The sequence below is a fragment of the Arabidopsis lyrata genome (genome assembly GCF_000004255.2).
Source record: "Arabidopsis lyrata subsp. lyrata unplaced genomic scaffold ARALYscaffold_3, whole genome shotgun sequence".
Taxonomy (NCBI): domain Eukaryota; kingdom Viridiplantae; phylum Streptophyta; class Magnoliopsida; order Brassicales; family Brassicaceae; genus Arabidopsis; species Arabidopsis lyrata.
The window spans coordinates 13555612-13581267 of NW_003302553.1; the positions used below are offsets into that span (position 1 = coordinate 13555612).

A 25656-nucleotide genomic window follows, 5' to 3' on the forward strand; every position below is an offset into this window, starting at 1 on the left:
AACCTTTCAAAACCTAAAATGCATATCCCACTCAGTTTTGTTTCTTGTCAAATTTTTTTTTTGTTTGTTTTAAGATAATACCCAAGTAAAATAAGACCCCACCAACTCTATTAATCATGGGGCCAGTTCCTAAAGCAAAGCCTCAAGTTTCTATCTCCACTATTTACCTTTTTTCTTTCCTAAAACCTTTTTGTTGAAAATTAAAACCAAAAATATATATCCATGATCAACACAAGCACTACGACTAGATAACAAATAAACAAAAAGGAATATTTTCCAAATTGGCCACTTGCACTTTTTACCCAATAAATACCCTAAGTAACCTCTCTTCTTCCTCCTCAAAAACTCATTTGCTCTCTCCAAACACCAAAACCCAAAAAAAGTTTTAAAAGAGGTAAGACTAAAGATGCTGAAGATGTTGTCTATATTAAGGAGAAACCTTCAAAATCTTCGAAAAAGCCCACGTGTGGCGGACGAAAGCGCCCTGCCTTCGACGACAGTTAACGGAGATCAGGGGAGAGGAAACGGGAGTAACGGTGGAATGATGAAGTTTCCGTTATCGATCATGTCATGTTTTGCGGTTCCACGAGTAAGCCGGGCAGATGGTGTTTGGGTGTCGGGAGATTACGGTAGAGTCTCGGACGTTAACCATCTCATGGTTTGTGATGGCATGAGATACGCTCTCTTAATGTAATTATATATATCTCGACTTAATTTAGCTAGTAATACACATTTCTTTTGTGTTGATGGCTTTATATTAGGGAATCTAGTGAGATATACAAAGGCTGTTCACTTTTTTTCTTTTGTGTCCATGAGGTTTGTGTTTATTAAAGAAGATGTCTTAGCTAGGAATATTTCACTTTTTTCATTTACACATCTACTTTTTGATCTTTTGACTGTTATGCTAGGTGTGTTTGATAAACCTACCCACATACATATTTGTTTACATAACTTGGAGATTCTTGAATTTGATAATGATTGATGAGTTAGTTGATTTATGACCACATAATATTAGGGCAATCTCATCCACCAAATAAATGATAGTGATTAATTTTGACAAAGAAACGGATTATATACAATTATACACAACAAACGTTACGATATATCCATTAACAAGAAAAAGATCGCACTACAAGAAAACAGTCGTTAGTATGTTACGTTATTTAACAGAACTATGACATGATAAAAGTTTCACTAATGCTTAGGTTAATATTAAACGATTTAACAATTACGGTTGCCTAATTACTCTTAGAACTTAACATGATATGATATAATAAAATCGATGTAATATGACTGACCGAGATTTATGTCTAGTATTTTGTTATAATACCAAACCAGTGTTGTGTCACAACCCATATATAATTCAAAAGCGTGCATATATATGATGTAGACGATTAAAGAATTGATATAACCTGATTTATTAACTAGAAAGAACTTGGTCGAAATGGAGAATGGAGATACAAAGAAATCAGTGAATTAAAATAAATATTAAATGAATGGAGAATGGTCAAAAATGAGTTTAGCTAACGCGGAGAGTACCAAGAAGATGACGACAAAGTGGAAATACTCATGTCCACGTTTAGTGCGACACAGCATGAACCGACCTTTTTTTAATAATCATTGCCAATTTAATTTATACACAATAAATTTGTGTTATGTCGACTAATGAAATTGGGATTTGGATGTTCTCAGTGCGGTTCACTCTATGAATTATCCCATCATTGCGATTGACGATTGTTAATTTTTTCTCTTAAAATGATTGGTGAAATTACAACAGTTTAGAATCTAGATTGTGCTGGATGCTTTGGTGTCCAATTTTCTATTAATTAACCAAGACGTTTTTATTTGCTAACGTTTCATGATTGATTATTAAAGTTAAAACCATTATATTCGTGTAGATTATGATTAGACATGAATACCACATGATAATAAGATATGTAACCTCACATTTTGGGGTGGCTAATGGCGAACTTAATCATGATGAACATAATAAGATAAGAAATTGTGTGGAATCAGGTTTTCGTGATCTCCATTGCTTTAAACAAGCCCTTCTTGCCAAAGAGGTTTAGCGACATTTCTTTTTTTTTTTTTTTCACAAAAGAAGAAAGAAAGCGGAATTAAACATAACTCAATAATGGAAATAGAATTTTGATATAATGTAGAACTAGAACCGAAGACAGAGAGTTGAACATACAAAAAAGGAAAAACTAAAAGTCAGGTTCAACATATTTCATTGGTTATTCAATAAATGAATTTTTATTGGTCGATATTAAACAGAATCCAATTAAAAATTGTGATTCAAAATGTATTCCTCAATTAATATTAGTAGTCTAGATGTTGCTATTGGTGCCATGTATACGCTAACTCCGTATTTGAGATCTTTTATAGCTTCTGAGTGTTATTAAAGGGGAAAAAAAAAAAAGGAGAAAATCAGCATTGGTACCACATTTGGCCCAAAAGTTAACACCTATACCACATTCGAGGCCCAATTATCATTCACACCATATTGTGATTATAAATGACCATTTTACCCTTTAACCGATGAGACAAAGAACTGCGGTTGATGTGACCCTCTGAAATTCCTGCTGTCCTTTGTTTCTCTCTTGACGCATTGGTAACCGTTTCGTCCCTCTGGCTGGTAAAACAAAGTTGTCCCCGAGTAAATCTAGATCTAAGTCTTCGGCTCTTTGGCGGAATAAAATAAAGATCAAATTGTCTCCGACTAAATTCAGATCTCAGGCTGGTAAAACCACATCATCTGGCGATGGACAATCAAGAGAAGTTGTCCCTGAGTAAATCCAGATCTCTGGCTGGAAAACCACATCATCTGATCATCTGACGATGGACAATCAAGAGATCCAGTTGTCCCCGAATTTAACCCGTATCATCTCTCCAATCGTTTTTATCAATTAATTACTTGTCTTGACCTAGTAATTAATGCTTTGTATTACATTTTAATGTCTAATAATCATTGTCACCATTTAATGTGGTTGTTCCCTTTTTTCAATATGCTGTACTTTTTTCTGACGCACCATACATTAATTCTATCTCGTCCTGTATTCATTAGGGACAAAATCGTCCATCGTCTACCACAATACCGCAAACAAGTGGTACAAGTGCTAAACCATTCTCCATTGTGGTAGAAATGTTAAGGAATTTGAAAAATATGGTATATTTAGCAAAAATTCTATAAAAAAAAAACCACTAAGAGTTTTTCTATATTTTGATGTTTTGTTATATATAGTAAAATAAAATTAATGCCTCGCTAATTTCCATTAAGAGCTTTTGTATATTTGATTTTTATGGCCATATACTAAAATAAAAACATATCATTTACCAAAAAAAAAAAAAAAAAAAAAAAAAAAAAAAAAAAAAAACCTTGTGTATCTCATACAAAACCCTAGTATATAAATAACAGAAAAACCCTAGTATGATCGGTAAAGTAGTCTGAAGACTTGGAACGGCTTGACGAGAAAGAAAAAGATGAATAAGAAGAAGAGACAAAAAGTGCCTAAAAATGGCGATTGGTCCAAGCTTTGTCCCGATGTTTTGCGAAAGATATTCGAAACCTTAAGCAGCCCTGTTGATTCCCACCGCGCAAAAATCGTTTGCTCGGGTTGGTATTCCGTTTGGAAAACATGCGCAAAGAGGCCTCCATGTCCATTGAGGATAATACACCAAGGTGATTCTCCCACCTTAGGAAAAGGCAACAGAAAACTCGTCGGACTCTTCCAGCACAGAAGCTATTGTATGGCTAGCTCCGGAAACTGGCTTCTGATGGTTGAGCTTCGTCTCAAATTCTATATTTATAACTTGTTGACGAAGGAAAGGATCGATCTTCCATCGATGGAGTCGCAAATACTTGGCGGGCAAGTAAGGTTCAAACCTGGAAGAGAATATTTCCATGGATACTTGGTCGGGCCTTCTCGTAGGGATAAAGTGCCGTTTGACTATGAAGCCGTTGAATGGGAGAAATCGTTAGCTGTTCTGTGGGTAAACGACACAACAGGGGATTATGTCGTTGCTTGGACTTTTATACAAAAATATTTGTTCTCATACATGAAAGGAGATGGTTTTTGGCGAGATTTGAATTCTAATGGAAAAAGTTTGGTTTTGTTTGATATGGCTTGTGAGGACAGTATGCTTTATCTGTTGACAATTGATCATCACATCAAGATTTTCAATTTCTTTGGAGATATTTTCACAGGAAAACAAAACCGGTATTGGGGTCGTCCGTTTAACTTCGTTGCGCAACCGTGGGAATACGTTTGGAAGAGGAAAATGGTGATTCGGAGATCAGGAGAGGTACTGATAGTCTTGAGCTTAAAAGAAAAAGTGAAAAAGGAAGAGAAACTTTTGTTTTACATCTTTAAGATGAATCTTGAGAGTTGCAAGTGGGAAAGAGTTTATTCTATTGGAGATGAGATGTTGAGTTTTGGTCGTGGGGTTACAGTACCTCTTGCTCTTAAAGATCTTGGTGATGGAATCAAGAGTGATTCAATCTATTTTGTTGACGAAGACGTTTGGCCAGATCATAAAGATCATGATCACCGTGTTTCAAATTGCGGTGTCTTCGATATTGCCACAAGTAAGATCGAATGGCCTAAGAAGATCTATTGTTTCATTAATAAAACTCACTGGTTTGTTCGGGGAGTTGCTTACTAGGAGTTATTGAATGTAGGAAACTAATATAAGTTTAATCAAATTTCCAGTGTTATTCAATATTTATCTTCATAGATTCTTTTTCAGTTCTAGTGTTATTCAATGGTTTTGTGAACTCTATTTATTCTTCTAAATTTGAATGTTATTCATCAGTTTATTGATATTTTGAATTCTATTGTTGTATGGTTTTGATGGTAATGTCATTTGAACGTTCAACAAAAAATGTGAAGAACCCAAGATGTTACATGTTCCAATCTTTGGAGAGGGTTTTTCATTAAAAAAACTTATTCACAACTCACAAGTCTTACATAGTTTAATTTACAAAAGAATTTCAAGCTAAGTAAAGAAATTATTAACAGAGATCTTTGTGGTCCTGCAATGTGGATTTTGTGGATGAAGACTTCAACATGAATGTTCCGGGCTCATCGACACCCAGCATCCTTTAGCCATAATTAGCAACTCTTTAAAACCCATGATGGGTTTTCTTTGAGACCCATGAATGTGAAAAAGATCTAACATATAACAATTACTTGTGATCTTAGGTTCTTAAAACAAGGTAAAAGTGAACAATTCTCTTTCCTTACACACATAGGCCATTGGATGTTTGGACTATGACGCCGTTTTCTGTAATAAATGTCTTCAACAAACACTCTACGCCTATTGAGACACTCAATGTGAACACAACAGGCCTCAGAATCATGTAAGCTACTCTACTAAACATGGAACTCTTCTTTCTCCCATGTCCATTTTAGAGGTTTGGGTCCAAATACACAAACCGGCAAGTTTCATCCCTTCTGGATATATTCTCAGCCAAAAACAGGTATCTCTTGGGCACATTATATAAGCAGCCCATCTTCTCTTGACTCTCGTCTATTAGTAGTTCCAGTTCTATAGATCTAAATGTGCTGATGTGTCTTGAGTATTCGAAATGGTAAGGAAGAAATTCTGTTACATGAACGTACTAATAAATAAGTTCTATTTGCCAGCCTTGGACACGAATACAAGAAACACGTTAGTTAGAGTACAACAAGTATAAATGATTTTTGTTATAAAGCAAATATAACAAATTGTTTTGCATTGTGAGACAATGTATTAAGAATAAATGTAATTTTTCTTGCAAGTAATTGATTTATTTGGAGTCATGTTTAACTGCTAGCATATAAGAGTTTCTAGATTTTTTTGAGTAGCACCAGTTGGATTGAGAAGAAGACAATAGCACATAAGAAGACAATGAAAATAGTTAGGCCATTGTGATTACCTTCAAAGATCAAATAAGTATCATCTAGTGTTTTAATCTTATGTTTGAGTTCATTTTAATTCTTGTTAGATACTATTGTTTACTATAAAATAAAACGATGATCTTATAAATATAATTAAATTTATATTGATTTTCAATAATCATATTCCAAAATCTTTTGGTGTTGTGCAATTCTGTTTTAGTTTTATTGTCGAGAATAAGAATCCAAACATTATTACGGTATTTAAGCATTTAGAAAAACTATTTATTACATTTGAACTTATATTGTTTCATCCCTACTTTACATTTACTTTTTGTTTTTCTATTTCCACGCGTATATGTAATCTTTTCAGAAAAATGAAAATAAGTACAATAATCATCAAATAACATATTTCTTAAAAATATAAATAGATACTTTCAGTCAATAATCTGACTACATATTACCAACAAAAAGAAATTAATTAATATTGCACATTAAAAATAGTCAATATAGAATTTATATTTATGCTATAACTTTCTATAAATTAAAAAGTATTTTTCTCAATAATAATTTAAAAACCGAACTACTTTAAATTGTTACATATATTACACATATTATTACAAACACCAATACAGAAAAGATAATATTTTAATAACTATCATTAATCATATATATAACTTTTTCCAAATTATGTGTGGGTTCAAAATCTAGTTACGTTGACTAATTTTAGTACTTTGGAATAACTTGTTATCTTTTTGACATTTTACTAATTAAATTAAATTAAAAAATCCACATGTTGTTTACGTTCCAAACTTGGACGAGGGTATACTTGGTACAATAAAAAAACCCTAGTGTATCTTTGTTCTCATTTCATGCCTATATAATTGAAAACCCTAGTGTGATCGGTAGGTAGCAGATAGCCATAGACACATCTAGAAATGGCGATTGGTCCAAGCTTTGTCCCGATCTTTTGCGCAAGATCTTCAAAATCTTGAAGAGCCCTGTTGATTCTCACCGAGCAAAAACCGTTTGCTCAAATTGGTATTCCGTTTGGAAAACATGCTCGAACAAGCCTCGATGTCCATCGTGGATCATACACCAGGGTGATTCTACGACCAAACAAAGCAAAAGAAAAGTCGCCGGACTCTCAAGACAAGCTATTGTATAGCTAGCTCCGGAAATTGGGTTTTGATGGTTGATCGTCGTTTTAAATTCTATATTCATAACTTGTTGACGAAGGAAAGGATCAATCTTACATCAATGGAGTTGAAGATACGTGGCGATAAAGTAAGCTTTAAAGGAGGAGACAAAAGTTCAGAGTATGGATACATGGTCGGACCTTCTGGTAAGGATTACGTGTGGTATGATGAGCCAGAATATTATTTGAAAAACTCATTAGCTGTTTTGTGGATAAACGAGACAACAAGAGATTATGTTGTTGCTTGGACATTCAAACAAAAGTACTTGTTCTCACACTAGAAAGGAACTGGTTTTTGGTGTAATTATATGAATCTCAATGGAAAAGGTTTGGATGTTTTGGATATGGCTTGTGAGAAGAGTAAACTTTATCTCTTCACAAGTGATTATCACATCAAGAGTTTTTATTTCTATGGAGGTTTCCCTATAGAGGAAGAAAACCCGTATTCGAATCATCCGTTTAACTTTGTTGGAGAGCCTTGGGAATCCGTTTGGGGGAGGAAAATAGCGATTCGGAGATCAGAAGAGGTACTTATAGTCTTGAGCTTAAAAGAAAAAGTGAAAAATAAAGAAAAACTTTTGTTTTACATCTTTAAGATGAATCTTGAGAATTGCAAGTGGGAAAGAATTTATTCTATTGGAGATGAGATATTGATTTATGGTCGTGGGGTTACAATACCTCTTGCTCTTAAAGATCTTGGTCACGGAATCAAGAGTGATTCAATCTATTTCGTGGACGAAGATGTTTGGCCAGATCATAAAGATTGGCCAGATCATAAAGATCATGTTTCAAATTGCGGTGTCTTCGATATTGCCACAAGTAAGATCAAATGGCCTAAGAAGATCTATTTTTCCTTTAATAAAAATCAGTGGTTTGTTCGGGGAGTTGCTTATTAGGGGGTTACTGAAGGAATGTAGTAGAATTTGAATCAAGTTTCCAGTGTTAGATGTATTTTATACTCGTTTTAAAATATAGTTTTGTTCAGTGAACTCTATATATTCTTCTGAATTCTAATGTTATTCGGTTTATTGATATTTTGAATTCTATTAAATGCTATACCTTGGCAAAAGATGGATGTACTTAGTGTTTATGTCAGAAATGTCCATCTACTAACAAGGATCCACATAACTTGGTAGAGTCTAGAATGTACCGACGACTGTAGGAAAATGACATTGTTTATTTTTCAGCAAAGAACTACGTAAGTACATAGAATTTGAAAGTGGAAATATGCAACAAGTTATATCTTAAGTATGCTGAGAGTAGTAACACTCAAAATCTTTTTCTAACTCTAATACCGTTTGCTTATGCGGAAAGTGGAACAGACGAACCTATGTTGGGCAGCATCGCACATCGGGACATCCCATGTCTACCGATGATGCAAGAATAGAAATCTCTATCCACTAGTAACAATTAGCAACTCTTTAAAAGTCATGATGGGTTTTCTTTCTAGACCCATGAAGGTGAAAGAGATCTCACATAGAAGTTTGGTTCTTGAAACAAGGTAAAAAGTGAACTTCTCTTTTCCTTACAACGATAACCATGTTAGATGATTAAGTGTTTTTTTAACAATTTCCCCCTTTTTGCACGCCAAAACACTATTCATTCTCCAGCAATTCAAAGCTTATGCAACATTTAATGTCCGTTTTTTAAACAGCTTTTTCTCTTTCAATGTCAATTTCAGTAATTATTTAAAAATTACAAGTTTTTAAAAATGTATAGAGAGATGTTGCCATTGGTGCCATGGTCCTAGTATTTGAATTTGTAGCTTCTTAATGTTATACAAAAAAAAAAAAAAAACTATGTACGGTAAGAGATTTTTTTTTTTTTTTTTGTATATTTGATGTTTTGTTATGGCCATAAAGTAAAACAAAATTAATTGCTCGCTAACTTCAGTTTATATGTTTCGTTATGGCCCATAGTAAAAATAAAACATTTTTTTTTCTTCGATAAATCATATATGCTGATCCGGTCAGCCCTAGTAGAAACGTACCAGTGCTTCATAATGGACCTCTCCCCGAAAGGCCACATACTGTATATCCCGAATTTGAAATGCTTTCCGACTAATACCAAGGGTAGGTAGATCTCATGTTAGTTATTACCAAGTAAACTGCTTGAGCCTTTGACCCAAACTCAGACTTCCCACATAAATATGTTTTTTTGTTTCCAGGGTGAATCGAATCTGGGTTAGTTCCTTCCAACATTTCTCCAATTCACAACCACCACTAGACCACAGCTGTGTGGACAAAAATAAAACATATCAATTCCAAAAAAAAAAAAAAAAAAATTGAAAAATCAAAACCCTAGCATATCTCTCACGCTTTTATAAATGGAAAACCCTTTGCTAAATAACCAAAAAACCTTAGTGTGATCGGTAAAGCAGTCAGAGACATGGGGAACGGCTTGATGAGAAAGAAGAAGAAGAAGAACAAGTACAAGAAGAAGAGACCAAAAGTGTCTAGAAATCGCGATTGCGATTGGTCCAACCTTCCACCCGATGTTCTGCGCAAGATTTTCGAAACCTTAAAGAGTCCAATTGATTCTCACCGAGCAAAAACCGTTTGCTCGAATTGGTATTCAGTTTGGAAAACATGCGCGAACAAGCCTCCATGTCCATGGCGATTCATACACCAAGGTGATTCTCCCACCGTAGGAAAAATCACAAGAAAACTCTCAGGACTCTCAAAAACAACCTATTGTATGGCTAGCTCCGGAAACTGTCTCCTGATGGTTGATCGTCGTCTCAAATTCTCTATTTTGAACATTTTGACAGGAGGAAGGATCAATCTTCCATCAATGGAGTTACATATACGTGGAAGACAAGTAACCTTCAAACCTGAAAGAGAATGGTCCGATGATTCTGGATGCTTCTTCGGGTCTTATCGTAATGATAATGTCTCGTATGAATTTGATTCTGTCGAATGGAAAAACTCGGTAGCTGTTCTATGGATAAACGAGACAACAGGGGATTATGTCGTTGCTTGGACATTCATACAGCATTACTTGTTCTCATACAAGAAAGGAGATTCTTCTTGGTGTAATCTAAATCACAATGGGAAAAGGTTGGTTTCGTTTGATATGGCTTGTGAGAACAATAAGCTTTATCTTTACGCAGCTAATCATCACATAAGGATTTTTGATTTCTCTGGAGTTTTTCCCATAGAAAAGAAAACCGAAAACCCGTATTCGAAATATCCGTTTAACGCGGTTGAGGAACCGTGCGAATACGTTTGGAAGAGGAAAATAGCGATTCAGAAATCATCAGGTGAGGTTTTGATCATCTTGAGCCTTAAACAAGTGTTTTGTGAAGAAGAGAAACTTTTGTTTTACATCTTTAAGATGAATCTTGAGAGTTGCAAGTGGGAAAGAGTTTATTCTATTGGAGATGAGATGTTGGTTTTTGGTCAAGGTGTTACAATAGCTACTGCTCTTAAAGATCTTGGTCATGGAATCAAGAGTGATTCAGTCTCTTTTATCGACACAGACGTCTGGCCAGATCATCAAGATCATGATCATCGTGTTTCGAGTTGCGGTGTCTTCCATATTACTACAAGTAAGATCGAATGGCCTAAGAAAATCTATTGTTCCATAAATGAAACTCAGTGGTATGTTCGGGGATTTGCTTATTAGGTACTGCTCATTTATGTAATATCATAAGACTCTTTTTATTTATTTCTTGTTTAGTGTTATTCAACATTCCTAACTGTTTTGATGGTAATGTGATTTGAAAATAATCTAATAGAAAGTTGAATGAAAATGTGAATAACCAAAAAGGATAAATAAATAAATTCTTAACAGAGATCTGTGTGGTCCTAATCTTACATGAAAGTTACAGAGCAGTTCTGGTTTCAACTGCAATGTTGATTTTGTTGATGAAGTCATCAACAGGAATGGTTCCAAGCTCTCCTCCAAACCTCGATCTAACGGTAACAGTTCCAGTCTCGACTTCTTTGGGTCCAACAACCGCCATTAACGGGATCTTCTGCGTCTCTGCGTTCCTTATGAGCTTTGGCAATCTCTCCCCATGGCACAACTCAGCCCTCACTCCACAAGCTCTCAGTTTCTTACTCACTTCCTTGCAGAACTCCAACTGCATTTTCCCTCATTAAGTCAGAAATTGGTTTTCCCAATAAGAAGTTAAGACAAAAGACTCTAGAGACAGCACAAGTTAAACCTGATTGTCTGTGACGGGTAAGACCCGGACTTGAATAGGAGAGAGCCACAACGGGAAATCCCCTGCGTAGTGTTCTATGAGAACACCGAAAAACCTTTCTAATGATCCCAAAACCGCTCTGTGGATCATTATAGGACGTTTCTTATCTGAGTTTGTGTCTACATAAGTAATGTCAAATCGCTGAGGAAGATTGAAGTCGACCTGCATGCCAACAAGAACCCATTAATAGAGAAGTAGCTCAGGATTTATAAGAGCAGATGAAGCTTTCTTACCTGAATAGTTGAGCACTGCCATTTTCTACCCAATGCATCTTCAATCTTAAGGTCGATCTTTGGGCCGTAAAACGCGCCACCTCCTTCATCAACCTCATAGCTCCAACCCTTATCATCTAAAGCATCCCTAAGGGCACACGTCGCCTTTTCCCATATGTCATCGTCTCCTACTGATTTTTCAGGTCTAGTTGATAAGTTAACCTCATACTTGTTGAATCCAAACCTCGACAATATCTCTTCTGTGAGATCTAGGACACCTCTGATCTCATCTTTGATCTGATCTTCTAAACAAAATATGTGTGCATCGTCCTGGCAGAGCAAATGTCAACTAAGTTAATCCTAGTACTTACTAAGATCAATTTACGATTTGATTAAACACGTCTGAGTTAACCTGTGTGAACCCTCTAACACGGAAGAGTCCGTGCAAGCTACCAGACAACTCATATCTGTAAACTGTACCGAGCTCTGCAACTCTTATGGGCAAATCTCGATATGATTGACGCTTTCTTTGGTAAAGCAAGATGTGGTAAGGGCAATTCATGGGTCGGAGTTGATAAAGCTCGTCCTCGATCTCCATTTGATCATACATATTCTCTCGGTAGAAGTCCAAGTGACCACTGATCTTCCACAGGTCAGCTTTGGCAACATGAGGGGTATAGATCAAATCATAACCATGTTCGACATGCATCTTCTTCCACGATTCTTCAATTATGTTTCTAACAATTGCACCTTTTGGATGCCAAAAGACTAACCCTCCTCCAGCTTCATCCTGCAGTTGAAAGCTTATGCAACGTTTTTCCAAAAGTAAATATCATTTTGAAATGGAAAAGTGGCTATACCTGGATGGAAAACAAGTCGAGGTCTTGGCCAATCCGTCTGTGATCCCTGCGTTTAGCTTCTTCTTTAAAATGAAGATATGCTTTTAGTTGTTCTTCACTCTCCCAAGCTGTTCCATATATTCGCTGAAGCATTTGCCTCTTTTCATCTCCTCTCCAGTATGCACCAGCAACAGATTCTAGTTCCACTGCTTTCTTGTTTATCTTCCCTGTGGTCTCGACATGAGGACCCGCACAAAGATCCCACCATTCATTACCTAGATGGGCATTCGAACTGGCATAAGATGGAGACAAGCTATTACCAAACTAATATGAACTAATTAGAGACAAGACACTTTTAATGGAAGCAAGCAAGAAGCAACAGCCTGTACCGATATGATAAACTGTAATAGGTTCTTCCTTGATACCCTCCAAAATCTCCATCTTATAAGGCTCATTTATCGCCATGATCCTTTCCTTCGCTTCTTCTCTAGAAACTTCCTCTCTTAAAAGTGGTAAATTCCGACTAATAATACGATCCTACCAGATAACGGCGCAAGAACAATGAATACTATTCTGAATATCAAAAACATTAACCCCTCAAAGACTTATTCAAAAACTCACCATCTCTTTCTTGATCCTCTTGAGGTCTTTATCTGTTAAAGGCTCCATATCAAAATCATAATAGAAACCATTATCAATCCAAGGACCTATCGTCACTTTCGCATCCGGGAAGAGTTTCTGAACTGCCATTGCCATTACATGCGCACACTGAATCCACATAAGCATAAAAACTCAACATTTATACCAAAATTCCAAAACTTTCTCATGAAATTGAATCAAAATCCAAACTTGTGCAAAACCATACTTCACTAACAGCATAAGAATTACATAACTCTCCTAAATTCCACATAAACAGAAACAGAGCTCTGCATAAAACATCAACCTTTATCCCAAAACCACATACCAAACATTTCTCATAAGATTGAAATCAAAATTCAAACTTTTGCAAAACCCAAATTCACTAACAGCATAAAAGTAAAGAACTTGAATCAAATTTCATAATTCTCTTAAATCCCATAACAGAAACAGAGCCAAAATAAGTGTACCGTGTGACGAATTTTGAGCAGCTTATCGGATGATTCATTACTAGGAAGTACGACAGTTGATGGCTCTGTCTTCTTAGGCCCGGTGTTGGAGATAGCTGGCTCGGTGGCGACGGCGAAGACGGTGGAGAACCCATGTCGCTGCGATGGCCAGAATCGGCGAGTGGGAAGGTAAACGAACCGTCTCAGAGAAGAAGTGAAAGAAGAGGGTTTGGAGAGGAAGGAAGAAGAAAAGAGAAGAGAATGAGAAGAGGCCATAACTGCGAGAATTCGCAGAGATTTTTGAGATTATGGAAGAATCTGTGGTGGAAGTTTCTCTTATGAGTGGATTGAAGTGGAGGAGGACAATATAAAACCACGTTTGCGTTTTGTTTACAATCATATGATAAATTGCGTTTTATTCAGTTTTCTAGGATTTTATAGTTACGTTAGGAAAATTCTATTAGAAAGTGTTTCAAATAAATATATGAACATTGGTTCAAAACTTTTTTAAAAGTAAAATAACGATGATTTATTTTCTCCTTTTTTGGGGGGATTTTTCAACGAATGTATCGGTTCACTTCTCTTGTATGCAAAAACATTGTGTGGTGTTTACTTCAGTGGTTAGGATCAGTACCGGGCCCGGTAAATTTGGGTGCCCTAAGCAAAATTAAACCCCATAAAAAAAAATATTTTAAATTAGATTTTTACCATTAAAAAGAATATTGTAGTTGTCTCTAAACGCCCACAATATTTTTAAAAGACCCTACAAAAATTATTGTTTATAAGAAAACTTAACAAATTTTTAGATAAAAAGGTCCTCAAGTTCTGAGGCCCAAATCGGTGGCTTCAGTAGCTTGTCCTCTGCGCCGGCCCTGGTTAGGATGCCCGCTAAATGATCTTAACCCCTAAATAGGCTTAACAAATAGTAGGACTCAACTTTGAAACAATGGATCATGTATATTAGTAATAATGGTTTCCAATATCAAAAATTAATCTTGTTAACTAATGAACTTAACAAATCTCGAACTTATTGCCTTATTAGTGAGTAGTAACTACAAAAGAAAACTATTGCAAGTATAGTCTAAGTTCTTCAGAAGTTCACACAGTCGAGAGAGAAACTCACAAATATCAAATCCGTGGTAATTGCTTTTGTGAGAAAAGACACCCATATCGATTGAGACTTCAACATCACCTTCATTCATGTCTTCAAGATGCATGCTAAAATGATAAGATTTCAAATTTTATCGAGACATAATTAATATTTTTAAACTCATCATTTTGTAATTATTCTAAACATAAAAAAATAACAATATAAAATCTAAATTGACAAACATTTGATTAATTTGATTTAACCGCTCATGGCGCTCATTTACTATGGTTTTGTTAAAACTATCAGTCTGCAATTCTGCATAAAATCCATATATTAAATTATTGTGTTCCCATCATTGTTCAGGCTTCTACCGTTGGGATAATGCAGAATGGTGAATCAAGAGTTTGTTAGTTGAAGAGTAAACTAACAATAAACACTGAATAAAATGCTTTATGCAATAGCTTCTCCTGATAGCAGCGAGTCTGATGGGTTGTTAGATGAATGAGTGTGCGTAATGACTTCATCCAATAACTTCAAGAGCTCTGCTCGACGGAGATTAGTCACCATATACTCGAGTGTAACCTGTCGATTTAAAGAAACTCAGTCCAGTTTAGGCCAAAAGGAACATCCTTTGTTGGAGTGTACGTATGAAGTAGTAAACTACTTTACCTCTTTGAATATACCGCTGTAAGAAGAGTCCTCGAAACCCTACAACAAACAACAAAGTGTGTTTAGCCATTTTTCTTTGTAAATTCTGGCATGGAGTACATATATTTGAGACAAGCGATTGAGTTATTGTACCAGTTTGCGGAATAAGCTGAGAGAAGCTGTGTTTGATTCCCCGATTTTGGCTGTAAACTTGTGAATCTCTAAGTTCTTGACACCATAAGCCATCATCATCAACACAGATTCCTTTCCTAGTCCTTTACCACGGCTACTCTACCAAAGGTTGTAACAAAAAATAAGAATCATGTCCACAGAAGTAACATCAGCTAAAGTGTATTCTCGGTGTATAGGACTCGAATTGGGAAGAAGAAAGTTACCTTCTGGGCTCAGCTATCATTATTTCAACCTCCGCAACTTTTGGATCATCAACATCATTCATGTAAATGTTCACATCCCCCGTCATGGCTGCACAAAAGCTTCAGTTACTTATTTACAATGACTCAACGTGAAATCAATATCCACAGAAAAAACACAACAGAACATCCAAACTCATCTAAAATAGACTTCTTTTTAACTAACAAAAAGAAGAAGGAAGAACTCATAAAGCCAACCTAGTCACCAATGATCTAAACTACTAACAAAGGAGCAGTCTTGTAGATATGTTCTCATTTCGGGCACTATACACACTTCATTGTAAGAACAATTCCACTATATTATTAACTATAGGGAAAGAGTGTTGCATTGTCACAGTAGCTAGATAGAAGATTCCATACTGATGCATGCTAAAGTAATCTCCTTTATACATCGATTCCTCAAGTGAAGTAACTCAAGAAACAAACCTTCTACGTGCGGTTCGCCATGAATCAGCTCTCCCTTTATGAAATCCTTGTCCAACACAATGAAAGTCCGCTCTGAAACCAACAACAGAAGCATTAGCAATCCTATATTTGAAACAGACCTAATCAAGTACTTAAGAGTCTTGAATCTACTCCACTCATTGCCAACAAGTTCACCAAACACGACTAAAGATCAACAAACTCAAAACAGAGACAATCAAAATTGAGATTCTAAGGTAGTCCAAAAGAAAACCCTAAACCCTAATTGAGTAAAAACGACACTATTGATGAAATCAAGATAAAGAAGATGGAAGATTTAAGAGATATCTAAAAAGGGTTTAGAGTTTTTTATACTATTGGGATCTTGGGTCCAAGAAAGCTGCATCTCAAACTCTTGCTCAAGACTCAACGGCTCAGATCCCGTAGCTTCAAGAAGCGCCGAGTCTTGCATCCATTGATGGTACTTTGGAACATGCTCCGCCATGTACGGAACCAAAACCACTCTCTTCCCTTCTAAAGTCACCATCATCGCCATTGTTGTCACCATTCTTCTTCTTCTTCTTTAGAGAATAATCAGAAATCAGCAAAACGTCGTCGTTAATGTTATCCGAGCTGGCATTTTTGTCCACGTCAGATTTTATCATAATTGATATCATAAAAAGATGTCTAAATATTATTACACAACCAACCAACTGTGTTGTGGTGAGTGATGAGTTTCACTTAGCTTCAAAGCAAAGACTTCCATGAAAAATCATAATTTCAACTTTTAAATAAAATATAAAAAAAGCGTCATTGATTTTCTGGTAACAATCATATTTCTTAAGTTTCACTACACATATAAAAAGTCTTGACTCTATTAACAGAAAAAAAAACAGAGATGATCAAACAATGGCGACTTTGATTCTAACATTCTTGTTTCTTCTAGCAACAAAGCTTCCCAGCTCTCTCGCGGGGCACTGCACCACCACGACGGCAACGAAAAGCTTCGAGAAATGCATCTCTCTTCCGACACAACAAGCGTCAATCGCGTGGACATACCATCCACACAACGCTACTCTAGACCTTTGTTTCTTTGGAACTTTCATTTCACCTTCCGGATGGGTTGGGTGGGGGATTAACCCGGATTCTCCGGCGCAGATGACTGGCTCTCGTGTCTTCATCGCCTTTCCGGATCCAAATTCTGGTCAGCTCATTCTCCTTCCTTACGTACTTGACTCCTCTGTTAAGCTTCAGAAAGGTCCTCTGCTTTCCCGTCCGCTTGACCTTGTCCGTCTCTCTTCCTCCTCTGCTTCTCTCTACGGTGGTAAAATGGCCACTATCCGTAATGGTGCTTCCGTTCAGATTTATGCATCCGTTAAGCTCTCGTCGAACAATACCAAGATCCATCATGTTTGGAACAGAGGTCTTTATGTCCAAGGTTACTCTCCCACTATTCATCCCACTACTTCCATCGATCTCTCCTCCTTCTCCACATTCGATGTCGCTTCAGGTATCCAAATTCTCTCTCAATATCTAACATATGCAAAATAAATCACATCAAGTTTGATCTTATACTGTTTCTTTCTACAGGATTTGCAACGGTTAATCGAAACAGCGGTTCCAGAGCTTTAAAAGTGACTCACGGAGTAATCAACGCGGTGGCATGGGGTTTTCTCCTCCCGGCAGGAGCAGTAACAGCTCGATACCTCCGCCAAATGCAATCAATAGGACCCACTTGGTTCTACATTCACGCAGCAATACAGCTAACCGGTTTCCTCCTAGGAACCATTGGCTTCTCCATTGGAATCGTGCTCGGCCATAATTCCCCTGGAGTGACCTACGGGTTACATCGAAGCCTTGGGATAGCGACGTTCACAGCGGCGGCGCTGCAAACACTGGCTTTGCTGTTCAGACCAAAGACGACCAATAAGTTCCGGAGGTACTGGAAGTCTTACCATCATTTTGTCGGGTATGCGTGTGTGGTGATGGGTGTGGTGAATGTGTTCCAAGGGTTTGAGGTTTTAAGGGAAGGAAGGTCATATGCGAAGCTTGGTTACTGTCTTTGTCTGTCGACGCTGGTTGGTGTCTGTGTGGCCATGGAAGTTAACTCGTGGGTTGTGTTTTGTCGAAAGGCTAAAGAGGAGAAGATGAAGAGAGATGGTTTGACCGGTGACGATAGATGCAGTGGGAGTCATAGTTAGGTCTTGGGTCCTAATTATAAGACAAAGAGAAAGAGACACAATATCATTTATATATCTTTGCTTAGTACCCAAAAAAAGATCTCATGTACAATGTACATTGTTGAGGAGTTTCATCACTGTTTATAGAAGATTTAGATCTTGATTTTGTAATATTTCAATATGCTAAAAGATCAGATTTTCGTTTTATCATAATTATGCAGTGGGATCGGGTTCAAAGTTGACTTACCTAAAGCTTTGGATCCATCAGTTGCATCATACGGAGAGCTCAGATGAAGGAGATATCAGCCAATTATTACACAGAACCATCCACTTTGATATGGCAATTCGAAAGATATTACATGCACACCTTTAAGACAACAAAAAAAAATATCAAGAAAATCAGCATAAATATTGTTCGAATTTGAGAAAGATCATCTGTATTCAGAACAAGCACTCAAAAACATGTACTAATGCAGAATATGAATGTTACCTACTACTTACCTTAAAGATTAATAAATTCATGACAACTCAAGAAACTCCAAGCCCATTAGTGTCACAATAGAGAGACTGATTTCAGATATATGGCAGCCATAAAACTAAACACGAACGCAACATTCTGAAAATGACCTATCACCTATGTACCTAGCCATCAAATTTCGTGAGTTAAACCCAACAGATATGCAAATGCAACATTTCAGTCTGCATATGCTGAAAGAATTCTTCACGAGTTGCAACGAGGTCTTTGCAAGCCAGAAAACAAAACTACAACATGAAAAATCATTCTAATTTCTTGAAAGGCGAGGTCTTAGAGTACATACAGTTCAAGCTTCGAAGATAAGATTAGAACATACTTTATGAGTAGCTCTGTTCTATGTATTTGCAGCTCCCACAAGAAGTCATCTACAAATCAACCACAACTAGTTTCTTTTGTCGTTTTCAGCTGGATAGAGATATGGTCGATGATCTATAATATATTCTTCAAGGCTTTATCAAGGATTCCGAGAAACCTTCATCAATGAAGCTTGAGCAACAAATATTCTGTTCGAGCTGTCCAGTTATTTCTCCTCACCATCGCCACACTATCAGGCGAAAATACTGAGGTATTAACAGAACGTATAAGCAACCTGTTCTGTTGTTTCTCAGATTGAAATTATTATATTTGGCTAACTCCCAAGTAACCATCATATCCATTATCTTTCATCATCTTCCTGACTCTGACTACGTCGTCCCACATTGCTTCTGTTGCATATAGGTTTGACATTAATACATATAGCCCTCCATTCTTGTAATCCAACATAAACATTTTCTTAGCTATATATTCCCCAACCTCCAACTCTCTGTGAATAATGCACGCGCTAAGCAGAGCACCCCATACTGCAGAATCCGGCTTTATATCCATCTTCCAAATTAAATACAATGCCTCAGTAAATAAACATGCTCTTCCCAACAAACCAACCATAAGTGCATAATGCTGTAAACATGGCGATATTCCAAACTCTTTGATCATTGCTCTGAAATATATTTTTCCTTCATCGACAAAGCCTCCATGGGTACATGCAGACAGAACCCCCAAAAACGTGATCTTGTCAGGTTTCAACCCCTTCTCTCGCATTTCCAAGTAACAAGAAAGAGCTCGATTTTGTAACCCCGATAAGCTGTATCCTGATATCATTGAGTTCCATGTTGCTGTACACGGAGCTTTTATACTCTTGAACACACTTTCCGCTTGTACTTCGTTTCCACATTTGGCATACATATCTATCAGAGCAGTGCAAACAAAATTCTCATTTTCAAAATTGTTCCTAAGAGTATAACCATGAAGTTCCTTCCCCAAATTCAAGCAACAGAGCTGGGAGCAGCCAGCAAGCAAACTTGCTATCGTAATGGCATCCGGCAAAAGTCCACCACTTAACTTCATCTGATGGAACACCTCAAATGCTGTGCTTGCCCTTCCAGACTGTACACACCCGGATATCACTGAGTTCCAGCTAATTAGAGGAGTCTCCTGCAGTTGCTGAAATAAAAACAGGACAGTCTCTACATCATCAAACTTAGAGTACATCGTTATTAGTCCATTCACAACCAGCGTTTTTCTGCACAATCCGCTTTTGATCGCATAACCATGTAACGACATTCCTATGTCGATATGGGAAGAGTTTTTACATCCATGGAGAATTCCAACCAAAGCTACAGCATCGATTTTCATACACAGCTGACGCATTTTAGAAAAATACACAACCGCTATGTCCATATCTCCTTTCTCGGCATAGCTTGAAACAATCGAAGTTAAGCCAACAATACTATCTTGATTAGCAGATGCATAAAGACGCTCTGCTGAATCCAAATACCCACACCTTGAATATGCACAAACCAAAGAAGTAACCACAGATATATCATTCACCATTCCACTTTTAACAACAAGACAATGTAGTGGCTCGTGACTAACATGAGCCGAAAGAAGATTGATGATAGTGACCGGACTAATTTCGACGCTCTTCTCAAACATATTCTTGAAAACAGTGATGGCCTCTTCCATGAGACCACTCTGGCTATAAGCACCAATCATTGTATTCCATGAAACTGTGCTTTTGTCTTTCATTTCTCTAAACAAGACTTCCGCAGAATCCAACTCCGCGCACTTTGAGTAAAACGAAATCAACGCATTCTTCACCTGAGAATCCATTTCAAGGCCAGACTTTGCAGCAATACCATGAACAGACCTCCCTTGAGAAACAAATCCACATTGTCCACAAAAAGGTAACAAATTTACAAGCGTAGTAGCAGAAGGAGAAAACCCTTGCTGAAGCATTACAATAAAAAGCTTCCACGCATCAGATTCATAACCATTTCGTGAATACCCACAAATCAATGCATTCCAAACAACAGTATCTCTCTCAGGCATTTCATCGAACAACATTTGTGCAGTAGTTACACAACCCTTCTTCAAGTAGAGATCAAGAAGAGATGTTTTCACGTAAACGAATTGATCAAGACCTGATTTTGTGAGATGGGTTTGGACTTGTTTGACTTGTAACTTGAAGGAATTGAGAGAGGTAGTAGTGGCTTGGAGAAAGATAGACATAGTGAAATGATTTGGTATAAGAGAGGAACGGAGTAAGTCACGGAAGATAGTGATTGGAGAAGAAGAAGAAGAAGAAGAAGAAGAAGAAGAAGAAGAGATTTCACCATGAATACAAGATTTGAGTAGAGAATGGAAGTAAGAGAGGTCTCTATTGACAGTTATGTGTTTGGTAATGCGCATACTACTCTCTGTTCTGTCTCCTCTACCTTTATTTCGTTGTGTCGGAATTATTTGGACTTGTATCTCAAGTTGACGATGAAACTTAAGTGTTCATGTTAAGTTTTTCTTTTACGGCTTCGTACTTTTTATTAAGATTGGATAATGTCCCATCTGATTATCCATATTCTAACTTACTCTCTAAGAGCAGGATTATCCGCAGGTTTTTAAGCAAATCTTAGGTTTTAGAATAATTTAATTTAAATCGGAAATGTTTCTTAGTTAAGGCACATTTTCTGTTTTAAGAGGGGTCACGTAGCACGTGATCATTGGGTGTTATTTTTAATATATAAGCGGAAAACAACGAATCCGTGTTTTTTTTTCTTTCTCTCTCTCTTTCTCTGAAATCGCGATATGCGACAAAGAAGAAACCGGAGGCGAATTGCGAATTTCGACTCGAATCGGAGGAATCTCCGACGCGAATGACCGCCGGCCGTCGTTCTTCCGTTAGGCCATCTTCTCCACCGTCTCCGGTTCTCCATGGCGTCTTCGATTCACCAAAGCTGCGAGGTTGGATTGCGAAATTGGGGAGAAGTTCACCGGATCTCCCAGTTTCGAGTCGAAATCGGATCCTTATCTTCAATTATCTCTTTTTCAAGGTATGCATGTCTATCTCATTGTGTGAATCGATGTATTTAACTAATTTCAAATTAGGGTTCTTCGGTTTTGAGAAATTAGGGTTTCGTGATTTGGGGACAAGGGGTTATTCGTTGTTAAGTGTTTAGTTTGGCTAATTAGAAGCATGATTGAGTGTGTGTCTGTATTGCTTAAGTAATTTCTGATTAGGGTTCTTTGGATTTCTAAAATTATGGTTTCTGGATTTGGGGAAAAGGGGTTATTCGTTTTTAAGTGTTTAATTTGGGTAATTAGAAGCATGATTGAGTGTGTGTCTGTATTGTTTAACTAATTTCTAATTAGGGTTCTTCGGATTTGTTAAATTAGGGTTTCTGGATTTGGGGAAAAAGTGTTATTCGTTGTTAAGCATGATTGTAAACAAACTAGGCTTGGTTAATACTTTGTAATACTCTGTTTTTGTAAACATGATTGTAAATAAGCATGATTGTAATACTTTATTAAGCATGATTGTAAACATGATTGTAAACAAACTAGGCTTGGTTAACACTATGTTGAATCGTAATACTCTGTTTTTGATCAGTGTGGATGATTTTTGGGATTACGGATCTGTTGGATTTTAATTTTATTAATGATGTTGATTAGTTTTATTGCAATTCGCATGATTGTTAGGATTATTCGAGATTTTTATTTTAAAATGTTAATCTGTTTTGTTTCTTAATCTTGAATTTGATTTATTGTTTTCTGTTTATTGTGAGATATGGTGTTAATTGGACATAAAGATGAGAGAACTGAGAGGAGTGGAGATGGACTGTGAGGATCATAAGCTGCGTGATTCTTTCACAGTTTAATGGCCAGACATTAAGATATCTAAATGCTATCTTTAACTCCATTTAGAACATTGATTATTCTTTAGTTAATATTAGGTGAGACTTGAGTGTTGTTGGTTGTGTCAGTTTTGTGATAAATGCTTTTAGAGTGTCTTTAATTGTTTGCTATTTGTCTGTTTTGATGTTAAATTAGAATGTCTACATCAGTTCTATTGAATGCTTTGTGTAGTGATTACACTTGTATGTGTTCAATGCTTGTTTGCTTTTCATTAGGTTTATACTTAAGTTTTCCATTGAATGCTAACTTCAACTGTAAATAAGCACTAACACATAAATAAACCTAACCTCTTTCATTATGAGAATTATCTTTCATTCTCTCAGAATTCCCACTCTCTTTCATTCTCTTTTATTCTGAGAATTTTCTGTCATCCTCTTTCATTCCCTTTGTAAACTCCCTGAAACTCTCTAAATGAATCCATATACTAACTCTGCTGGCTTCATGGAGCTGTTAACAAGTCAACAAGAACCCAATACTTATGAGACAGCATCATCAAATATTAGACTTGGTGAATCTGAAGTCCCTGCCTACAGCACCCAATGGACAGAAGCTACAAGTCAAGGTCAAAGCGACAAAGCTATATCCACACCAAGAAAGAGAAACAAGTGGACAGTGAAAGAAGATTTAGTTTTAATCTGTGCGTGGGTGAACTCAAGTAAAGATGCCATTGTTGGCAATGAGCAAAGAGCAGCAGCCTTCTGGAAGCGGATTGCAGCATATTTTGCTTCAAGTCCCAATATATCTGGTCAGAAAAAGAGAGAGCCAACCCACTTTAAACAAAGGTAGGCAAAGATAAATGAGATTGTTTGTAAGTTTGTGGGTTCTTACCAAGCTGCAGCAACTCAGGTGTCTAGTGGTATGAATGATGACGATCTGATTAAGCTTGCGCACCAAATATACGAGGCTGACTACGAAAAGAAGTTCAACTTGGAGCATGCATTGAGAAAGTTGAGACATGATCAGAAGTGGTGTCAAGAGCAGTCCACTAAATTGACTGACAAGTGTAAAAGAAGGAAGGTTGATTCTGATGCTTTCCAAGCCCACGGTGAGTCTCAAGCATCTCAATCTCGTCCAGCTGGTATTAAGGCTGCCAAGGCAAAACGCAAAAAGACTGCCACAACTGCACCACTTGTAGAAGAAGAAGGGCAGGCTGTAGAAAGGATTCACGCTTTATGGGACATAAGGCAAAAAGATTTTGCTTTGAAGTAGCAAGAACATGCCTTCAAAAAGGAACTTACTAACAAGAAGTTGCTTGAATCTCTGTTATTTAAATCAGATCATCTAACTGAAATTGAGGAAGAACTAAAGACAAAGTTAATTAGGAATATTTTGCTTTGATTTTCTTCCATGTATTTCTGTCTTTATATTTATGTCTCCATTTTGAATTTCTTGCTTCTATTTCTATCTAATTATGAAGTTTATGTTTACCATGACTTACGCTAAGAGGCAAGTCTAATTATGAAGTTTATGTTTCAATTATTGTGTTGTTTCAATATGTATTTCTGTCTATAAACTCTCTGTTTCAATTAGTTTTGTGTTGTTTCAATATATATTTCTGTTCTAACTTTGTATACTCTGTGTAGGTTCACGTGAAAGGAGAAGAAGAGGACAAAATGCTTTAAACCACAAGTCTGACTCTGTACTTTAACAGACACCAGAAGTCTTATTTGTAACCACAAGTTCCAATATGCTTTGTACCACTTGTATAGTCTCTGTTTGTTCACAGATTCAAAAAGAAATGCTTTGTAACCACAAGTCTTCAATATTCTTTGCACCACAAGTCTTCTTTGCTTTGTAACCATGTATTATTTAGGAACATTGCCTATGAATATCAACTTGTAATATCACCTTGAATTATCTCGTCTAAACTCTCTTTTTTTTCTTACAAAGTCACAAAAAAAAAAAATCCAAATGTTATACCAAAACTAAATGTTTCGAATCTAAAACCAACAATTTCTTTTCACAACAATTTCTTTTCACTTCAATATCTTGTTCTTAACCCAAGTCCTTTTCTTCCTAAAAATTCTACATAGAAAATGGCATCATCTTCCAATTACAATTTCGAAGAAGCGTTGGACGAAGAATTATCCAATATTTTCCAGCAAGCGTTGGATAATTCTTTGGACTCTTACGGTGATCGTCAGCAAGCCGAAAAATCGAGCAAAAAACGAGTCCATATTGAAAGAAATCGAGAAGAAGGACACATCCAGTTATGGAACGATTATTTCGCAGAAAATCCAACTTTCCCTCCTAATCTATTTAGACGCCGTTTTAGAATGAATAAGCCATTATTCATGCGTATTGTTGATAGACTCTCCAGAATTCCATTCTTTCAACAAAAAAGAGATGCTACAGGAAGATACGGTTTTTCTACACTACAAAAGTGTACAGCAGCAATTCGTATGCTTGCATATGGTTTGGCGGTTGACGAATACCTCCGGATTGGTGAAACCACTTCGATGAAGTGCATGGAACATTTTGTTGACGGAATTATTGATTGCTTTGGAGATGAGTACCTACGACAACCCACTACAGAAGATCTTCAACGGCTACTCCTTATTTGAGAGATTCGAAGATTTCCCGGGATGATGGGAAACATTGATATGCATTGGGAGTCGGAAGAATTGCCCTACCTCTTGGAAAGGACAATATACACGTGCCTTTGAAAACCAACGATCGTTTTAGAGGTTGTAGCTTCCCAAGATCTTTGGATATGGCATGCG

General features: G+C 36.7%; 8 protein-coding genes across 9 annotated transcripts; 5 read left to right on the forward strand and 3 right to left on the reverse strand.

Annotated features, from left to right (window-relative positions):
- The first annotated feature begins 255 nt into the window (after nt 1–255).
- LOC9319729 lies at nt 256–975 on the forward strand. The gene has a single exon (XM_002883616.2). The coding sequence runs from the start codon at nt 407–409 to the stop codon at nt 692–694; it is 288 nt and encodes a 95-aa protein (XP_002883662.1). The 5' UTR covers nt 256–406; the 3' UTR covers nt 695–975.
- Nucleotides 976–3369: 2394 nt separating this feature from the next.
- Nucleotides 3370–5550, forward strand: LOC9319730 (putative F-box protein At2g04810). Its single transcript, XM_002883617.2, has one exon. The coding sequence runs from the start codon at nt 3484–3486 to the stop codon at nt 4663–4665; it is 1182 nt and encodes a 393-aa protein (XP_002883663.1). The 5' UTR covers nt 3370–3483; the 3' UTR covers nt 4666–5550.
- Nucleotides 5551–7051: 1501 nt separating this feature from the next.
- LOC9319731 (putative F-box protein At2g04810) lies at nt 7052–8683 on the forward strand. Its single transcript, XM_021032855.1, has one exon. The coding sequence runs from the start codon at nt 7386–7388 to the stop codon at nt 7971–7973; it is 588 nt and encodes a 195-aa protein (XP_020888514.1). The 5' UTR covers nt 7052–7385; the 3' UTR covers nt 7974–8683.
- A 466-nt stretch (nt 8684–9149) lies between these two features.
- Nucleotides 9150–10779, forward strand: LOC9319732 (putative F-box protein At2g04810). The gene has a single exon (XM_021031946.1). The coding sequence runs from the start codon at nt 9466–9468 to the stop codon at nt 10702–10704; it is 1239 nt and encodes a 412-aa protein (XP_020887605.1). The 5' UTR covers nt 9150–9465; the 3' UTR covers nt 10705–10779.
- Nucleotides 10780–10813: 34 nt separating this feature from the next.
- Nucleotides 10814–13844, reverse strand: LOC9319733 (threonine--tRNA ligase, chloroplastic/mitochondrial 2). Its single transcript, XM_002885728.2, has 8 exons — nt 13445–13844; nt 12960–13106; nt 12728–12875; nt 12360–12613; nt 11912–12289; nt 11521–11829; nt 11249–11449; nt 10814–11164 (listed from the first exon to the last, which is right to left on the reverse strand). The coding sequence occupies exons 1-8, from the start codon at nt 13697–13699 to the stop codon at nt 10904–10906; spliced, it is 1953 nt and encodes a 650-aa protein (XP_002885774.1). The 5' UTR covers nt 13700–13844; the 3' UTR covers nt 10814–10903.
- A 975-nt stretch (nt 13845–14819) lies between these two features.
- Nucleotides 14820–16585, reverse strand: LOC9321841 (N-acetyltransferase 9-like protein). The gene is made up of 6 exons (XM_002885729.2): nt 16370–16585; nt 16019–16090; nt 15557–15644; nt 15315–15447; nt 15183–15221; nt 14820–15095 (listed from the first exon to the last, which is right to left on the reverse strand). Exons 1-6 carry the CDS (start codon nt 16560–16562, stop codon nt 14964–14966), a joined length of 657 nt encoding a protein of 218 aa, XP_002885775.2. The 5' UTR covers nt 16563–16585; the 3' UTR covers nt 14820–14963.
- Nucleotides 16586–16785: 200 nt separating this feature from the next.
- LOC9321842 (cytochrome b561 and DOMON domain-containing protein At2g04850) lies at nt 16786–18381 on the forward strand. The gene is made up of 2 exons (XM_021032308.1): nt 16786–17504; nt 17585–18381. Exons 1-2 carry the CDS (start codon nt 16904–16906, stop codon nt 18193–18195), a joined length of 1212 nt encoding a protein of 403 aa, XP_020887967.1. The 5' UTR covers nt 16786–16903; the 3' UTR covers nt 18196–18381.
- LOC9319734 (pentatricopeptide repeat-containing protein At2g04860) lies at nt 18116–21568 on the reverse strand. Of its 2 annotated transcripts, none has more exons than XM_002885730.2 (3): nt 19026–21568; nt 18422–18541; nt 18116–18205 (listed from the first exon to the last, which is right to left on the reverse strand). In XM_002885730.2, the coding sequence occupies exon 1, from the start codon at nt 21434–21436 to the stop codon at nt 19328–19330; it is 2109 nt and encodes a 702-aa protein (XP_002885776.2). In that variant the 5' UTR covers nt 21437–21568; the 3' UTR covers nt 18116–18205; nt 18422–18541; nt 19026–19327. The 2 variants fall into 2 exon arrangements, with proteins under 2 accessions (XP_002885776.2, XP_020887966.1); XM_021032307.1 differs by having other exon boundaries at nt 18993–21568.
- Between the last annotated feature and the right edge of the window lie 4088 nt (nt 21569–25656).

Excerpts from the sequence above, each read along its gene's own strand:
- LOC9319729 (XM_002883616.2), top strand. The coding sequence starts at position 407 with ATGCTGAAGATGTTGTCTATATTAAGGAGAAACCTTCAAAATCTTCGA.
- LOC9319730 (XM_002883617.2), top strand. The coding sequence starts at position 3,484 with ATGAATAAGAAGAAGAGACAAAAAGTGCCTAAAAATGGCGATTGGTCC.
- LOC9319731 (XM_021032855.1), top strand. The coding sequence starts at position 7,386 with ATGAATCTCAATGGAAAAGGTTTGGATGTTTTGGATATGGCTTGTGAG.
- LOC9319732 (XM_021031946.1), top strand. The coding sequence starts at position 9,466 with ATGGGGAACGGCTTGATGAGAAAGAAGAAGAAGAAGAACAAGTACAAG.
- LOC9319733 (XM_002885728.2), bottom strand. The coding sequence starts at position 13,699 with ATGGCCTCTTCTCATTCTCTTCTCTTTTCTTCTTCCTTCCTCTCCAAA. Across the intron at positions 12,614-12,727 it reads TATTACAGTTTATCATATCG|GTAATGAATGGTGGGATCTT; the intron begins GTACAGGCTGTT and ends ATGCCCATCTAG. Across the intron at positions 11,450-11,520 it reads GGCAGTGCTCAACTATTCAG|GTCGACTTCAATCTTCCTCA; the intron begins GTAAGAAAGCTT and ends GTTGGCATGCAG.
- LOC9321841 (XM_002885729.2), bottom strand. The coding sequence starts at position 16,562 with ATGGTGACAACAATGGCGATGATGGTGACTTTAGAAGGGAAGAGAGTG. Across the intron at positions 15,222-15,314 it reads TCAGCTTATTCCGCAAACTG|GGTTTCGAGGACTCTTCTTA; the intron begins GTACAATAACTC and ends TGTTTGTTGTAG. Across the intron at positions 15,096-15,182 it reads ACAGCGGTATATTCAAAGAG|GTTACACTCGAGTATATGGT; the intron begins GTAAAGTAGTTT and ends TTAAATCGACAG.
- LOC9321842 (XM_021032308.1), top strand. The coding sequence starts at position 16,904 with ATGGCGACTTTGATTCTAACATTCTTGTTTCTTCTAGCAACAAAGCTT. Across the intron at positions 17,505-17,584 it reads CACATTCGATGTCGCTTCAG|GATTTGCAACGGTTAATCGA; the intron begins GTATCCAAATTC and ends TTCTTTCTACAG.
- LOC9319734 (XM_002885730.2), bottom strand. The coding sequence starts at position 21,436 with ATGCGCATTACCAAACACATAACTGTCAATAGAGACCTCTCTTACTTC.